Genomic DNA, 15718 nt, shown 5'->3' with positions numbered 1-15718 from the left:
ACATTTTCATTTTAGCCAAAATGTCACACTAAAACTTTTTTTTTTTTTTACAGTATAAATATTTGTACAAGTTATACAGTTTGGTTCTTCCATTTTATAGTGAACACTGTCCAGAGTATATATGCACATCCATGTATATACAGACAACCCCTGGCAATATCTGCTGCTACTGATGTTTCTTCTATATCTCTCATCACACTATCTAATGGTTACAATTTACATGAAACTAAAGAATTCTTCACCAATGGGTAGGATATCTATCTACACTTTTTGTTACTTGAAATCTGACATATCTACAATGTTTTCCAGTCTTACAGAGAACCACTCAAGTGTAGGATCCAATCAGCTTCAGACTTTGGAGGGTTCGAACTTTGAAGAGACTCCCAAAGAGGTAACTAATTGTTCCTTCTTCAGGTAGCTTTTCGGAATGACAACGACTCCACTTAACATGCAGCATATTTGGGCCAACTTCCTCACAAATTGAATCAACTGTCTTTTGGTCAACTGGATTCCCAGTCACATCTGTGACATAAAAGATATCTTTTGCCTTTCCCCCTTGTGTTGAGATTTCTGCTCTTTTAATGCACAAACTATTTTCCCTGAATATCCTAGTGATATCTGAAAGTAGTCCTGGCCGATCTTCTGTACACAATTCTAGCTCCAGACCCTGCAGAAAGCTAGCATATATTAGTGCCCCATGCTAGAGAAAGCTTTGGAAACTAAAATCTTGTTGTCTCGGACTAAATCACTTCACCTCAGAGGTTCTTCTCTCAATAGCTGCTTCAAGACACAAAATCACCCGTTCTCTCTCAGCCTCTGAGCTTATTGGAAGCCCATCAACATGTCGAATGTAGAATTCCTGCAGCAGGCCATAGATTGACATTATTAGACATACAAAGCAGCAGAGATAAAGGAAGTGACTGCTAGCTAATATACCATCACAAACCAAAACTAATTCACTACTTCAATTGAACTAAGCTTGTCCTGAATCAGTACAATGGGTTAGAAAAACTATCAAGTACTGTCAACGTAGAAACTAACATTACCTGATAAGCTTCGTTCTTTCCTGTGTGAACAACTCCATGAAAGACCACATACTGCATGTCAGTCAGAGTGCAGACAATATCGAACAACAGCTTAGGTCGATCCCTTGACCTCATAGTGATCACAGTATAATCCTTTTCACTGCAATAATAAACAGTTACACAAGGCCCGGACTTCAAATCCTCAATGTTGCCCTGTTCTGTCTTTCTAACTTTTACGTAATCCCTATCATCAAACATTATCTGGTGTAATCTTCTCTCCCTATGTGTAAATCCAGGCGGTGAAAGTGTCATCTTTGCAGTCTTCAAATCATTGTTCCCCTTGAGGACGTTACGAAGAAGTTTCTTGATTGTAGCAAGGCGTTTTGGATCTTCAATTGCACAATCAGTAACGTCGTCCACAACATGAACCACAGCTGCAGCCCTCGCATTATGCGTCCAGATTGCAGCGTTCACCACATTACAGTGAAGGTCAGCAAGAACTGCGCACACTTCAGACAATAAGCCAGGTCTGTCTGTACCACTAAGTTCAATGGACGTGTGCTCTTCAGAAGGTATCAAGCCAACAGTTCCCCTTAAAGAGGGTAACAGAACCTCATCATTTTCAAGAGTCTGTATAAGAAGAAACTAAAAGAGTTTAGGATCCATGCACATCTTTGAGCTAAGTGTGGAAAAAGAAATCAATCTACACATTTGCAAATACGATTCTTCTTGCCTACAGCCTATTGATTTTGTTGGGGGCAAAAGAAAACTTTAAACGGCTGTTTAGTAGGATGTATTAGAGAAAATAATGCATGTACTAATCATGGTATTATTAAATCTTTTGTTTGGAAGGATTTTCAACCTATGTATAACTAACACATGTATTAGTAATACTATCATATTCAATATTATAACAATAACCATGGTATAACTAGGTTTATTAATACATGGATAGGTATAGTTAAAGACAAAACTGCCCTTAATACACCAAAACAAAGCGTGGATGAGAAATAATCCTAGCATAACTTATCTCAGCATTAACAATCTAGTCCCAATCCATTGAGTAACTTCGTCTATCCCATTTCCATACCAAACAACCCCTAAAAATATTAAAGACTGACTGGTTTGCTGATGGACCATAAAACTATACTGCAATGAAAATGTGAAATACCTTTTGGATATAGCTGATGATTTGTTCATCTCTTACTTTATTTCCAACTTGATCAGTCACATTAAACACTGAAGAAATAATGAAGAGAATAATTAGTGGCAAGTAATGAATTTTTTGGTGTTGAGTAAATAATAAGAAGTTACCGTCCATAAACCATCCCCCGTCAGAGGAAATGTATGCTTTGGTGATAACAAGGTTTAAATCCGTCAGAACCTGCACAACTTGAAGAAGAATCCCATGCTTGTTGACACTGTCAACCTGCGCAAGGGTTGAGATTGAGCATAACATAAATAGTTAGGGCACAGAAAGTGCACTTGATACAGAGAAACAGAACCTGGATAATGGTTGCATTCTCACAAGAGTCATTGTCAATCACCACTCTGTAAGAAGAAACAAGGGTTAAAGATGTATTTGTCAAAATATGCCCTAACTATACAAACCATTTGATCAGTTAGAAGTTGAAAAAGAAGTGATTTGTAAGGACACAAGAGAAGAAAGAAAATTAATCAAATTAGGTGGTGTTGATTGATGAAAAAATAGGAAGGAGAGAGAGAGAGAAGTACCTGGGAGGATTCATCCTCCTGATAAGCTTAGCATACTCGTCATCCATGTCAATTTTTGTAAAGAAGAATAGTGAGATGGGATGAATGAAGAAGAAGATATGAAAGGGTTAAAAGTAGAACGAGTCTCCAATGTCTGTGGAAGAAAGGCAAAAGCTCATCATCTTTCCAGACGACGCTTTAATGAACGCAAAAGCCATCCATTTTATCACACTACTAACTACGACTACTCATTTTATACTATTCTATCTCTATTTAATAATATTATCTTCATATTTGTATTCTCTTTTAAAGTAGCCCTCAGAAAATTAAGTGCCTCCTTTCTTTTTCTCCCAAGGGGAAGGAGATTACGAATTTAATGGACTTGTTCCAAAATTGACTGCTAAAATTTTATTATTTTTTTTTTTTTGTATTTTAAACAAAAGACTATCTCAAAGTGCAATGTTGATTTATGCCTTTAGTAGAATCATTTTTGACTAATTTGATCGTTACCATCCGAAGTTTCAAGTATTAAAATTAGTACAATTATTATTATTACATTTGATATAATATTTAACACATTATAATCAAATTACAAAAATCATCCATAATGATAATTAAAGTTATATTTATATATTATTTTAGATAAAATAAAAAATGAAATAACTAAATCTTGCTCCTACAAATATTCATGTAACAAGTTGGGCGGTGAATGGATTAATTTGGGCAACCCTAAATCATCTTCATACTCTACTCTAGCCCTCCAATTTTCAACTTTCCGGACTCCATCATTTCTTGTAATTCCATGTTTACCCACTTGTTCATTCATTCATACAAATACTTGTATTCTCCATTTTAAAATCCAAACAAAAACATTAACATGATAGGTAAGTGACAAAATTTGACTCTTATCATTTATCAATATCGACGTGTTATTAAAAAAAAAAAAGGAGAAGAAGAAGATAACATAATCACTAATCATGTGTTGATTTAAGAAGGTCCACGTTGATGTTTTGTGAATCGCTCCAATCAGATAATATTCCTAATTATCAACAGTATGGCAATGTAGATATGGAAAAGAACATTATTTTAGCAAGTAGCCCAGGTACCGTCTCTATCGATGCCCAACAAGGAGTGTGGGTACCAAATTGTTTTGGAGTTTGGACTATTCAACCCGTAAGGATGAAGATAGAGCATGGACCACAAACAATATACCACTAATGGATGCCTTTTCCAAGTTGCTCCCAAAGATTTGGGAATCCATCACCTATATTTTCTCCATCTTTCAAAGGAAAAGGAATTCAAATGATTGACTGGAGTGATGGGGTAGCTAGAGAAGGAAGTTGCCTTCTTAATTTTTAAGAAACTTGAAGAAAATTTCATAATATTTTAATCATCAAATATAAAAAAGATATTTTTACAAAATATGGCAAACACACCCTTTTTCTTATCCTTTTCATTTTGCTTGTCGGTCCTTGAGTAAAAAAAATTACTCCTATTTTAAAAAAATAAGTGGAAGCAGAAAAAGAGGACAGAATGAAATGCTCTAGCTGGTTATTCCTGGGAACAAGCAACACTAGGAGATAGTTAGTAGCCACATTAACATCTAAAAATAAAAAAGGAAATGATCCAGTTGTGTTTACTACTTGATTGAATGACAGCCTCTTCCATTCATGCCTTTACAGATTTGAATATATTTCATGTCAACTGATTCTACTGTTGATCATACTTCCTTACAGTTTTTTTCTTTTTTAACATTTTCAGACTGAAAAATTCTAGTGTTTATGTTTATACATGTATATTTGCAAAATCTGAGCATGTTAAAGGTGCAAAGGTCAATTGGAGTCTTCAACACTAATGCATCTTTCAACAGGAACAAGGCTAAGTAAAGTTTTGCCACATTAATAAGTAACACTTACATCTTTATTCAGGAAGCTACTAGGACCAGCACGTCTGACTGACTTCATGAATAATCTGGCATCCCATGTCAAGCGTATAACGTACTAGCTCCATGAATAATACACGATGCAATATAGAGATAAACATTATTAAACACCGAAAATGTCAACATCTTGTCAAAAAATTAATGCATTTCTCAAAAAACATTTGTTGGGTTATGAAGCAAAGGGTTATAAATGAAAGGCTGACTTTGATGGACAAACTGTTGAATCCCTGAAAAGCACCGACCTTTTTCACTGAAGGTAGAAGTTCAAGAACATTGAACTGAATAGAGGATGGATCTTCTGAAGAAAGCTAGTTTAGGTAGCAACAGTAAAGAGTCTGAAGAGACCTATTCAATTGAAGATTTTTCCTGCAAGTGATGAAATGAGTTCCCGGTATATACAAATATCTATGTAGAAAGCCTATATTGAGGGTCTGAATTCATCCAGACAACCAGGTGGTTCATGTTGAATTAGCCTAACAAAATTTAGGGTCGTTCAGAATTCAGTGTCTTGCACTGACATATGTTACACAAGAGTTGTATATGTATATTTCAACAAACAGCACTCGAGTAGGATCCAAAGGTCAAAATGAATGATAAAAAGAAAACCCAACACCAAAATCATAATTATATGAAAGCTCTAGTGGCCTGATCCTTGAGAACTATCATCCTCAGGAGAAGGTTAATAGGAGCATCTTGTGATAATCCGAGCTCCAATCCAGATAGGTTAGTGGCACCCAACATAGATGTAAAACTCAAATTGGTGGATGGGAGGTCAAACCCAGGGAAACAAATCTTTTGCAGACTTTCAGTTCCCAAATTACTGATGTCAGGAGGAGATGGAGGCCATATCCCCAACTGGGGTCTCCCAACAACCATAGGCCAACTACTAATACTTCCATCTATTCCCTGTTGCGAAACAGAGGGTCCAGCCGCCGGTAAAGCGATGCCTGAATTGTTCCATGGCCAGTTGCAGCAATTATGGAGGGTTCCGCTTTCTGTAATAGCCACTGGATGGTCTCTCCATCAGATTTATGACCCAATTCGCGCGTGAGTTGGAAAATCCTAGCAGCACAGAGTGCAGGCATGCGAATCCTCCTTCCTCTGCCTTCAACTTTAGTGTGCCTATCTTTATTCGATTTTCTTTTAGGAGCCAATTGATGCTTCTTAGCTTCATCTTTTTCTGCAATTCCAATCTGAAAGTCTTTCATCTCCATGGTATTATTGGTATTCTGACGTTTCATATATACCTCCTCTTGGGATCTATGAACAAATGTGTTTAATTCAATAAACTATGGTTCTCTTGTTTCACAATAGTATTAAAGAATGAATTAATTATAAAACAAGATCAGTACAGGAGGAGGGCTTTAGTACTTCTCTTCTGTGTGGAATTTTGACAAAAGTTTACTGGGTGGAACTCGGTAATTTTTTCTTAAATCACATATTCATATTTTAAAATTCAATTACTAGCGCTTCAAATCTATAATCTATAATTGGTAGATGATGTTAAATAATACTGTAACACAATAACACCTAACGCGCATTGCATGATGATACACAGAAAATTGAAAATAAGTGTAATAATGTCTTTCTTAGAGTCACACCAAAGTTAAATAGTTTCTCACCCTGGAAATGCTCTTCAATCGTATTAATGTCAACGCAATTAATATATTGTGTTGACAAGTAGAGACGGCTAAAAATAAATACAAAGAAAAGGACTTGCCTTGAATATAGAGATGTTTCAACTCTATACTTGTAATGTTAAATTCTTTTTCTCATTAATTATATAAATATATGGTGACCTTTCCAAAAATGTGGTAATACTATTTAGAATTAGATATTGGGTGGTGAGGGAATTTGTTTATCAAAGGTCTCTCAACGTCCTCCTTTTGTCACGTCTCAGGCTGCCGCAATGTTTTCAATTTCTTTCCTCACACAACTCTACAATAAATTTGTATATCAACATAGGCTAACGTAATTATTGCTTTGTTTTTTTGAGAAATGTACAAGTATAGGAGCGGCTATATATACAATCACAAAGCTAGCTTCTGGATATACGACTAGAACCAAATACTCGCACTCGAATTTAGATAGAGAGACAACTTTTGTTATGTGTTCATGTTCGCTAAAGCCTTCCACAATTAAGTAAAAAGAAATGCAATAAAAGTGAGGAGGAGAAAACTTACAGATCTAAGTAGGCGTTGTCCAGGAAACCCTGGTTGCAGTATTTTTCCCAAAACTAGGAAACACAGTAGCAATGTCAAATGCTTGAGAGTGTCCAGTCATTTCCAAAGTGAACTCGGTAACTATATATGCATGCACATTTTCTTTTGAAAGTAAACTAGTAAGATTTCATTTTCATGTGTGAAACTTCCGAGCTTAACATTGGGTACACATTTACAGGTGCAACAGATTGAAGAAATACTTGACAACAGATAATTTACAGTCTGAGTTTTTTTCTAATAAAGAGTAAATAAAGAATTGCAAATACACTTGTTCAGGTGCGCACAGAAGGCCCAAAGTACATGCAGATTGGCGGGTTAATCCTGAAGATAGAGAGTATAGCTGATGGTATGGTCCAAATCCCATCGCCACATATCAACCCAGACGCAACAGCACCAGCAAAATCCTCTGCATCCTTCTTATTTATCTTCTCCCATACAAATAATATCACTGTGCCAACAAACATGTCAATTGCAAAGTAGGCCCCAATATAGAATGGTACAGCCATCGCCATTGGAATTGGAATGAATTGGGAAACTTTCGCTGGAGTGACATCCCTCAAGAGGTTAATGGCCAGTGCTGCCACAAAGAACCCACAACACAATGCAAGACAATGCTTTGGAAGTTCGGAGAATCCCTCAATACCCAGAATGGCCATCTCTCGGTAAATAACAGCATATGGTGCTTTGTATGGACTATCAGGAGATCCAATGTCAAAAGCATTCCAATACATCCAGAATGTGAGGGGCGCAATAATGCAACCCATAGCTGTTCCCACCAACTGACTCACAAACATCGATTTAGCTGATGAAAGTGTAAGATACCCCGTTTTGAAGTCTTGCATTAAATCAGCTGCAGTGGAGACTATGGACATCATAACTCCACATGCTGCCAATCCTGCAACGACCCCACCATTGCTTCCAACCAGTGACGCAATAATAAAGAGACCAATCTTACCATAAGTTGAAGCCAAGCTCCAGTCTGTAAGTCCTGTACCATAGGAGTTGCAGAAAGCAAGGGCAGGGGCAATTAAGTATGAGCAAAGGACCAAATACCACTTCAGAGGAGGAAAGATAATTGGCATTGTGGCTGTAGATATTGCAGCCAGGGCAACATATCCAGATCCAGCAAACCAGAATGGTATCCTATCTTTCAGGAAAACTTCATCGCGCTTCTTCTTTTCCAATTCTAGTCTGGAACTCTCACCACCTGTAAGAATATGAAAAGAAAAATCAAGAAACATCATCTGACATAAAGTAGCAATCTCTCAAGACTATTTTAAAGCGAGAATCAAAAAGTGCACGTCAACTGAAAGATTAATATAATTTCAGATTCCCATTCCGCCCTTCCAATAGTGCATTAACAGAATATTTCTGAATGATTAATTGGTTCACAAAGCAATTGCAGAAACGAGGAATAAGTCAACGCAAAAGTTGCCCATCAACTTTTTCCGCTGCTTGATCATTGATCCCAATTGAATTGACATTATAACCAAGCAGAAAGAAACCATCTTTTTAGCAATTTGGAGTTTTAATGTAGCAATTGGTAATTTTATCAATTTGGTGCTCAGTCGAATACGCAATGTTTTTCTCAGCACTTAAAAACCAAATACTTGGTCAATTAAGACCTACCTATGACCTCCATGACCAAGGGAATATTATTCTCCATGCTGCTATTTCTAAAAATTTCCATTACGGAGATTGATACTATCTTAATCAAATTGTAAAGCCCATCCCCAAGTATAAGAGAGATGGCTATGAAGACCTGCAAACAAAGGAAAGAAAAAAAGGATTACGATAACACCAACTTAGAGTATAAGGGAAGATTTTAGAGCACCAATAATGTACATGGCCAGTTCTCTGGGGGAAAGAATAATAGCACGAGCATACTTGTGACGCTGCAAATGCACCTTTACATAGATGGTTAAAGACAACATGATATATGAGGTTAGAAATCTGACTCTAATGGCTGCAACAGTCAAAATAATAAATCTCTAAAGTGTGTGTGTGTGGGGGGGGGGGGGGTATATGCTGAAGATTATCATTTCCTCAAGGTCTGTTTCACTATTAAGAGGTGACACCTGAGGACAATTCTCATATCTTTAGCTATAACAACTAGAAAGCTTTAGATAAAACCTTGGAAGCATATAAAAAACATGCTTCTCACGAGGCCTTGGGATTCTTAATTTGGGGAAAAAGGAACTCATAAATTGCTGACAACTGAAAGGCAATCTTCTGTTGATGGTGCATTATCATCCGACATGTAGAATTGTTCGAGAAAAATAAATATACAGCAATACTCTTTACGTTTATAATTTGAGAAGTGTGTATCTTCAGTGATGTTAGCATAGATGTCAAGGGTGTGCTGTAATTGCTTCTGGCCGGCAGCTTTCGAGTAGGCAAATAGATACCTCCTAAATCAAGCACCTAGTCCCCAGGGAGAAGCACCCCTGTTGTTGGCCATTCACCAAAATGCCTAGGATCTTCAACCGATTGACTTCTTGTGTATAACAATTTCTAACTATACCTACCAACAATCTTAAGCAGACTTATGAAATACGGTTATTAAACTGGAATTCAAGAAATTGAACATTGTGCATTCAAAACCTACTGCGAGGAAAATTGCAGCTGCTATGTGATAAGGCACGTATCTTCCATTCTTATTCAAGGAGGAAGAAGTGAAGAAAGATAGGAGAAGATATTGATTTGCAAGTAATTTGGCAGTTTCTTATGGTTACTAGAAGTTATATATTCTTATCCTAAATAGTTATAAAGTAGTTATCAGTTATCTATTATATAATAGGAGATCCAGCAAATAAGTAGACATATGGTAATATATATTTTATATGGACAAAAGGTTGTTCTCAGAGATACGAGATACTTGTCTCTCACTCTCTCTTTGTATTTTCTATTTTTCTTCGAGATACGAGATACTTGTGTCTTTCTTTGTATTTTCTGTTGTTTTTATTTAGTTAAAACCTCGGTTTCTATCATTGGTATCAGAGCAATAAGATCTGTCATGGTTAACACACGAACCAACACTTCCCACGGCGAATCTATCATGTCAACTCTTGTCAGATTGACCAGCAATTAACTACTATAGCAGCGAAATTGGGAGTCATTGACGCTTTGGCTGCTGATGTGGCTGCATTAAAAGCACAAAACCTGCAAAATCAGCATGGAGAATCTAAAGCTTTGTTGGAAGAGGGTGAGGTTGATAGCACTTGGAGGCATCAAGAAACATATCGACGTTCGCACACAAAGATGGAATTTCCCAAGTATGAGGGAAGAGATCCTCGAGGTTGGATTTTGAAAGCAGAGAAGTATTTTCAAAATTATCAAACACCTAATGATTGCAAGGGTGATGTGGCTTCAATGTATTTGGAAGGAGATGCATTGGATCTTTTTGCTTGGATCAACTTTGAAAGAACCATTTATTACTGGGATGAGTTGGTGAAAGTTATGCAGGAAAATTACGGACCCGCTGAGTTTCAAAATCCAAATGAACATCTGTGTAGTATCCACAACAGACTGAATTAATATTTGAGTATAGACAGGAATTTGAAAAACGGGTAGCACGTGTGCAAACTTAGCCTAACATTGTTTGCTAGGAATTTTCCTTAGTGGACTCAAAGAAGACCTTCGTGTGGACGTTAGGATTCACAAGCCTCGATCAGTGTATAAGACAATGTGTTTGGCCTTAGAGTATCAAGGAAAACAAGGACTAAATCAGTCAAGACCTTCATCAATTGGGACTTCCTCTCCAACGGCTCGAGAATCCTTTAATTTTCTATCATCTCGCCAACCAATTACACGCCCTTTTCAACCGTCATCTCTTCCAAACACTCGCCCACTGAATTTTGAACAACAAATTCGGCGAGAAAAAGGCCTATGCTATCGTTGTGGAGACAAGTTTACCCTGGCCATCGCTGCAGATCTGGGACTTTTGCACATTTGAAGAATTGAAGTTAATGCAAGAGGAAAACCATGTACAAAGTGTTGAGGGTAATCAGAATGAAAACATACCCCCTACTGATTTGGGGGAAATCTTTTTTCATGCAATTTTGGGCAAAGAATCTGCTTCAACTTTAAACGTCAAGGCACTCTTTGCGGGCATAAAGTGTTGATGTTGGTAGATAGGTTCGACACGTAATTTTGTAACAATTGTCACGAAACTTGGATTGGCAGTAGAATATATCCCTACTTTAGGTGTCCAGATAGGCAATGCTAAAATTATCAAATGCAACAAAGTTTGTCAGGACCTGTCAGTAGAGGTTTCTAACTTGGTCATAAAGCACGATTTCTTCCCTTTTTCCTTTAGTGGTGCATACATGGTGTTGGGTATACAATGGCTAGCATCCCGGAACACAACCAATTGGAACGAGATGTTCATAATCTTCCAATCGGATGAAAAAACTTATAAACTGCGAGGTGTTCCTCAGAAAACACTTACACTAACATCTTTCCAATCAGACCTTGAAGAACAAATGTTGCCTAGAGATGCAATGTTAAACCTTATGAAGGCAGATTATAAGCACATAGACCTCTCTTCTAATGTTGGTGATGCTTCTGTTTTACGTCTTTCCTCATATGGCCAAAAAATCTTTGTTAACTGCAATGTTTCGAAATAAAGCCTTGAGGACAAGTCGTCTTTCCAGGAGGGGTGTACTGATACGGCGCGTATCTTCCATACTTATTCAAGGAGGAAGAAGCGAAGAAAGATAGGAGAAGATACTGATTTGCATCTTCTCAAATTACTGGACGCTTCTCCCATGGAGCAATGAGCAGTCTCTTACCGTTATTAGGAGTTATTTGGCAATTTCTTATGGTTACTAGTAGTTATCTATTCTTATCCTAAATAGTTATAAAGTAGTTATCAGATATCTATTATATATTAGAAGATCTAGTAAATAAGTAGACATATGGTAATATATCTTTTATATGAACAAAAGGTTGTTCTAAAAGATACGAGATACGTGTCTCTCTTTGTATTTTCTCAGTTAAAACCTCGGTTTCTATCACTATGCTTGAGAAGTATTTTGGCAAATTAGAAGTACCGTAAATTTGAAAATGTCTCTCATTGGTATATAGTCAACTACAAATATCAATCTTTACACCCTAGGCTGACAAGAAAATATAAATTCTCTTTATCTTTCTCTTCATCCCATGTTTTAAATCATTTTCTGCCAAAATGAAGTACAGGATTAGCTTGGGAATGTCTGCACAATCTTTCTTGAAGTACAGTACTTTTAGGATTGCAGATTAAGACCACATTACTGAGTTGTCATGTTTTAGTATGTCAATCAACTAAAATTAGTATCAGTAATTACATACCTTATATCCGTAAAGCCCTTTGAAATCATTGCTTCCAAGGTCTGCTGGGTACCAGTCACCAGCACGCTGAGAGATCAATGGCCACAGGATACCCCATGATATAATAGCTCCAAAAAGAACTGAGCAGTTGACTATGTGAGGACAGATAAGACCACATCCAACATAAGTCGGACTAAAATCAAAATAGAACCTGCAGGATGAAGACTGTAAGAATCAAAACATCAATAGTCAATCCATACTTTAACAAGAAATTATAGATTTTTCTCATTCCAGCAGGTAGGGGAAGAGGGAGAAAACGGGTATAAAGAATTCATACTACAAAGCTACGAGACATGTTTCTCTCTAGGCCTCAATTTACTATAACAAAAACAAGAGACAAAAAATAAAAGAGGTTTCACAGTCACTAATTTAGCAATAGCACCAGAATTTTGGCATCTATACAACAGCTACGCCTCGGTCCCAAACAAGTTGGGGTTGGCTATATGAATCCCCATTACATGTTTGCTGGTGTTCTAACAGTGTAGCACATATTTGCTCGAGGAACTGGTTTCCTCCTCTTGAAAATGAACAATTGTCCACAAAAACATAAATCTAGCATTCTCATTCTCATCTAAAGCTACAATTTTTCTCCTCCTTCCCATCTAGCCCATGAAAATTATGAGCTTAAGCATAACAAATAATCATATGAATAGAAAAAAAGTTCAATATGAATGGAGGGGGAAAAAGAGGAAGAAAAAGAGTTTTACCTTACACATATAGCAAGGAATATAAGAATTGCAGATATTAGAAGGATATGCTTACGTGTTCTTGAATAGGGTGAGCCCTAGAGTGGGAAAATTGTCAAAGCCACATGCATCCCCAATACCACTGAAAAACCATTTAAAACAGCTCCAGCAGAAACTTATGCTCAAATATTTTCCAAGACGACCAACTTGATTCCTGTAAGAACAAATGATGCTTGTGATATTCATAGAGCTAGAAGATGTTTCATAGTAAGTTCTCCCTAAGAACATGAAAATGATCGAATAGTTGAAGCCCCCCACCCCCGACTGCAGAAAAAGGATAACATGAGAACTTATATATTCATAAAGTTCTGGAGAATAAAAGGAAGAAAAGGAACCGACTACAAAAGCCAGAGAAGAAAAAGGGAAAACTAATTATTTGGTGATGCTTAGTCAAACAGGCAAAGTGCACAACTTTATTCTTCTAGCAAATCAATCACCAAGAATCTATGTTGCCGATAAGGACCATTAAGTGTAAAATTAACTAAACCTCTTACTAGGCACCTTTGCATTTTTATCGTCAATCACATAGCTAGCTCAAAAGGGTGGCATCTTTATAAACTTAGATAAAGAAATGAACATAATAATGGATATCTTGCCTTGCAAGTTCAGCGCCGGTATTTGTATGGAAGCTATTAATTAACATGGCAGTTGCAGTTCCACTAGGGTATGTGAGCTTATAACCCATTACCATAACCTGAAATTACATTTAAAAGAGAAAACACAATTTATCAAATTGATATTTGAATCCCACTCAACACAAAAGATGTCGGAGTGGCAAGGCTGTGGTACATATTCCCAGAACTCAATAAATTAGTACAATGTAGCTGCTGAGAACTTTCAAAATTAAGGAAGCATTTCGCAGAATAGCATATGTAAATTAAGAGAAAGGACGCCGCTGGCCAGTGGCTGCTCTAACTGTTCAAGCACAATGCAGAGGTGTTGATTCCTGATTCGACCAAGGTTTTCTTTTAACTTTTGTTATATGCCTTCTTCACCTCTTAAATTAAATTTCTAACAATATTTCTTACACGAAACATTGTGGGGAGATGGAATCAAAACCATGCAAACCTTGACATTATATTGAACTACAATCAGAGATGATCAGAATCAGACAGTACCTTACGGAGAGGCACAAGACTAAAAAGTCCAAGGAAACTAACTACAAATATAAATCCCATCATCCATAATAACCCTGGATTCTTAACATCCTCTGCACGGTTTCCAGGATAATCAGGACCTATAAGGTTGTATGTTTTCTCATCCATTGCTAGCAAGTATGATCCAAAACCACCTGTGGTAACAAGAGTATGCATCATGAATCAGACATATGATAAACATATATTTGTTTGGTTGCTTCGCTAAGCTATGTAAATACTATAGTAAAAAAGAGCTTAAATTTCACATTAGGACCCACTTTAAGTGTATATATAAAAAACTTTAGTCATTTGAATCTCAGCAAATGAAATCTGGTATATAAAGGAATAATAGTAGCAATGAGCGAGTTGATCAATAACAAAGAGTTGCTTTGTTTACTCCTGGATGAAGGCAAAAAGGGGGCATACCACTAAAAGCGAGGCCATAGCAAGCAACAACACAGGTCTGAATAACGGTATTCTCTTGCTTAGTAAATGGTTTAACAGAAAATCCGAGCTGGGACATAAAACCGGTCCATGATTTGACGAAGAAAAACCCGAGGAGACCAGCAGCGACATTAAGGGAAGGAATGATACCAACAGTGAGATTGAGCTTGTGGGTGATGATACAAAACAGAGTACCAAGCACAGCACTCACCACTAGACCTCTAATGGTGATCTGCTCCTTCCAATCGGGTATATTTTCCGAATCGGATTCGACGATTTTGGAGGTTTCCTCTAATAATGGCTCCGATATCTCTACAGTTCCAGAATTTTCTGTCCCCATTGAAACTTTTCACGATTTGGATTAGGTTTGGTTTGGTGAAAGAAAAGATGCACAAAATGGTTCAAAGTCAAGAAGCAAATAACATGACTTTGGTTAGGTTGGTAGGTAACTGATTTATTTTCATTTCTAAACATGTGCTTTTTTAAAAAATCAATTAAATTAATCTTAAAATCAAATTAAATTAAATATTAAATTATAAATTTTTTAATCTGTTTGAAAATATATATCTAAATCAAAATTTTTATAATTTAACTTTAAAATAAAAATTACAACAAATAATAATAAACGGAGAAAGTAATACTAGCTAATTTTAAAAATATTTTGTACCGTCCGCCTAACATATACTCTCTTTTTTTTGTTTCTTTTAATCCACATTGCTCCATTATTAACTCCACGTGATTCAAATGGAGATGATAATGCTGACCACTAACTAAGTTTATCATCATTATTATATGTCCAAATCTTGAATGATACTTTGTATTAAGGAAAAAAGATAACAATATTGGATGCAGCAATTAAGAGTCAAGCTAACCTCCAAACAAAATTGTGATTAAAAGGAAAAAAGTAAATCCTATCATCAATTTGATTCCTTAAGTATGCTGAGAGCAAATAACACGACGTTACCTTTGGCTCTCCAAATTAAGGCCCTTTTGATTTGGTGTGGAAGGAGATCCTTTTAATGTAGATTTGATATGTTAAATAATAAATAAGTGGCCGGAAATAATTTTGATACTAAAATAACAAATAACTTTTATAAGGCATAAGTTAATATATTTTGAC

The 15718-nt window shown here is 36.4% G+C and overlaps 2 protein-coding genes and 1 long non-coding RNA gene across 4 annotated transcripts; 1 reads left to right on the top strand and 2 right to left on the bottom strand.

Moving 5' to 3' along the window:
* Positions 1-9: 9 nt before the first annotated feature.
* Positions 10-6126, bottom strand: LOC101263860 (ACT domain-containing protein ACR6). 2 transcript variants are annotated; one of them, XM_069294620.1, is made up of 9 exons: positions 4923-6126; positions 4655-4738; positions 2760-2892; positions 2531-2576; positions 2340-2454; positions 2197-2264; positions 1047-1655; positions 755-859; positions 10-667 (listed from the first exon to the last, which is right to left on the bottom strand). In XM_069294620.1, the coding sequence occupies exons 3-9, from the start codon at positions 2804-2806 to the stop codon at positions 326-328; spliced, it is 1332 nt and encodes a 443-aa protein (XP_069150721.1). In that variant the 5' UTR covers positions 2807-2892; positions 4655-4738; positions 4923-6126; the 3' UTR covers positions 10-325. The 2 variants fall into 2 exon arrangements, with proteins under 2 accessions (XP_069150721.1, XP_069150720.1); XM_069294619.1 differs by lacking the exons at positions 4655-4738; positions 4923-6126 and having other exon boundaries at positions 2760-3700.
* LOC138342268 (uncharacterized) lies at positions 251-1942 on the top strand. Its single transcript, XR_011215125.1, has 2 exons — positions 251-391; positions 1322-1942. It is a non-coding gene; the product is annotated as an uncharacterized lncRNA (long non-coding RNA).
* Positions 6127-7000: 874 nt separating the features above from the next.
* Positions 7001-15049, bottom strand: LOC101263262 (probable metal-nicotianamine transporter YSL6). The gene is made up of 7 exons (XM_004231714.3): positions 14581-15049; positions 14137-14309; positions 13615-13712; positions 13035-13172; positions 12234-12423; positions 8532-8664; positions 7001-8109 (listed from the first exon to the last, which is right to left on the bottom strand). The coding sequence occupies exons 1-7, from the start codon at positions 14936-14938 to the stop codon at positions 7175-7177; spliced, it is 2025 nt and encodes a 674-aa protein (XP_004231762.1). The 5' UTR covers positions 14939-15049; the 3' UTR covers positions 7001-7174.
* Positions 15050-15718: the final 669 nt, after the last annotated feature.

Source organism: Solanum lycopersicum, chromosome 2 (assembly GCF_036512215.1).
Source record: "Solanum lycopersicum chromosome 2, SLM_r2.1".
NCBI classification, from domain to species: Eukaryota; Viridiplantae; Streptophyta; class Magnoliopsida; order Solanales; family Solanaceae; genus Solanum; species Solanum lycopersicum.
The sequence above is the reverse complement of the archived record's forward strand: the minus strand, read 5'-3'. Positions and strand labels throughout refer to the sequence as shown.

Excerpts from the sequence above, each read along its gene's own strand:
- LOC101263860 (XM_069294620.1), bottom strand. The coding sequence starts at position 2,806 with ATGGATGACGAGTATGCTAAGCTTATCAGGAGGATGAATCCTCCCAG. Across the intron at positions 2,577-2,759 it reads AGGAGGATGAATCCTCCCAG|AGTGGTGATTGACAATGACT; the intron begins GTACTTCTCTCT and ends TTCTTCTTACAG. Across the intron at positions 1,656-2,196 it reads TCATCAGCTATATCCAAAAG|ACTCTTGAAAATGATGAGGT; the intron begins GTATTTCACATT and ends CTTCTTATACAG.
- LOC101263262 (XM_004231714.3), bottom strand. The coding sequence starts at position 14,938 with ATGGGGACAGAAAATTCTGGAACTGTAGAGATATCGGAGCCATTATTA. Across the intron at positions 8,665-12,233 it reads AAGGGCTTTACGGATATAAG|GTCTTCATAGCCATCTCTCT; the intron begins GTATGTAATTAC and ends CTTTGTTTGCAG. Across the intron at positions 8,110-8,531 it reads CTTGGTCATGGAGGTCATAG|GTGGTGAGAGTTCCAGACTA; the intron begins GTAGGTCTTAAT and ends ATATTCTTACAG.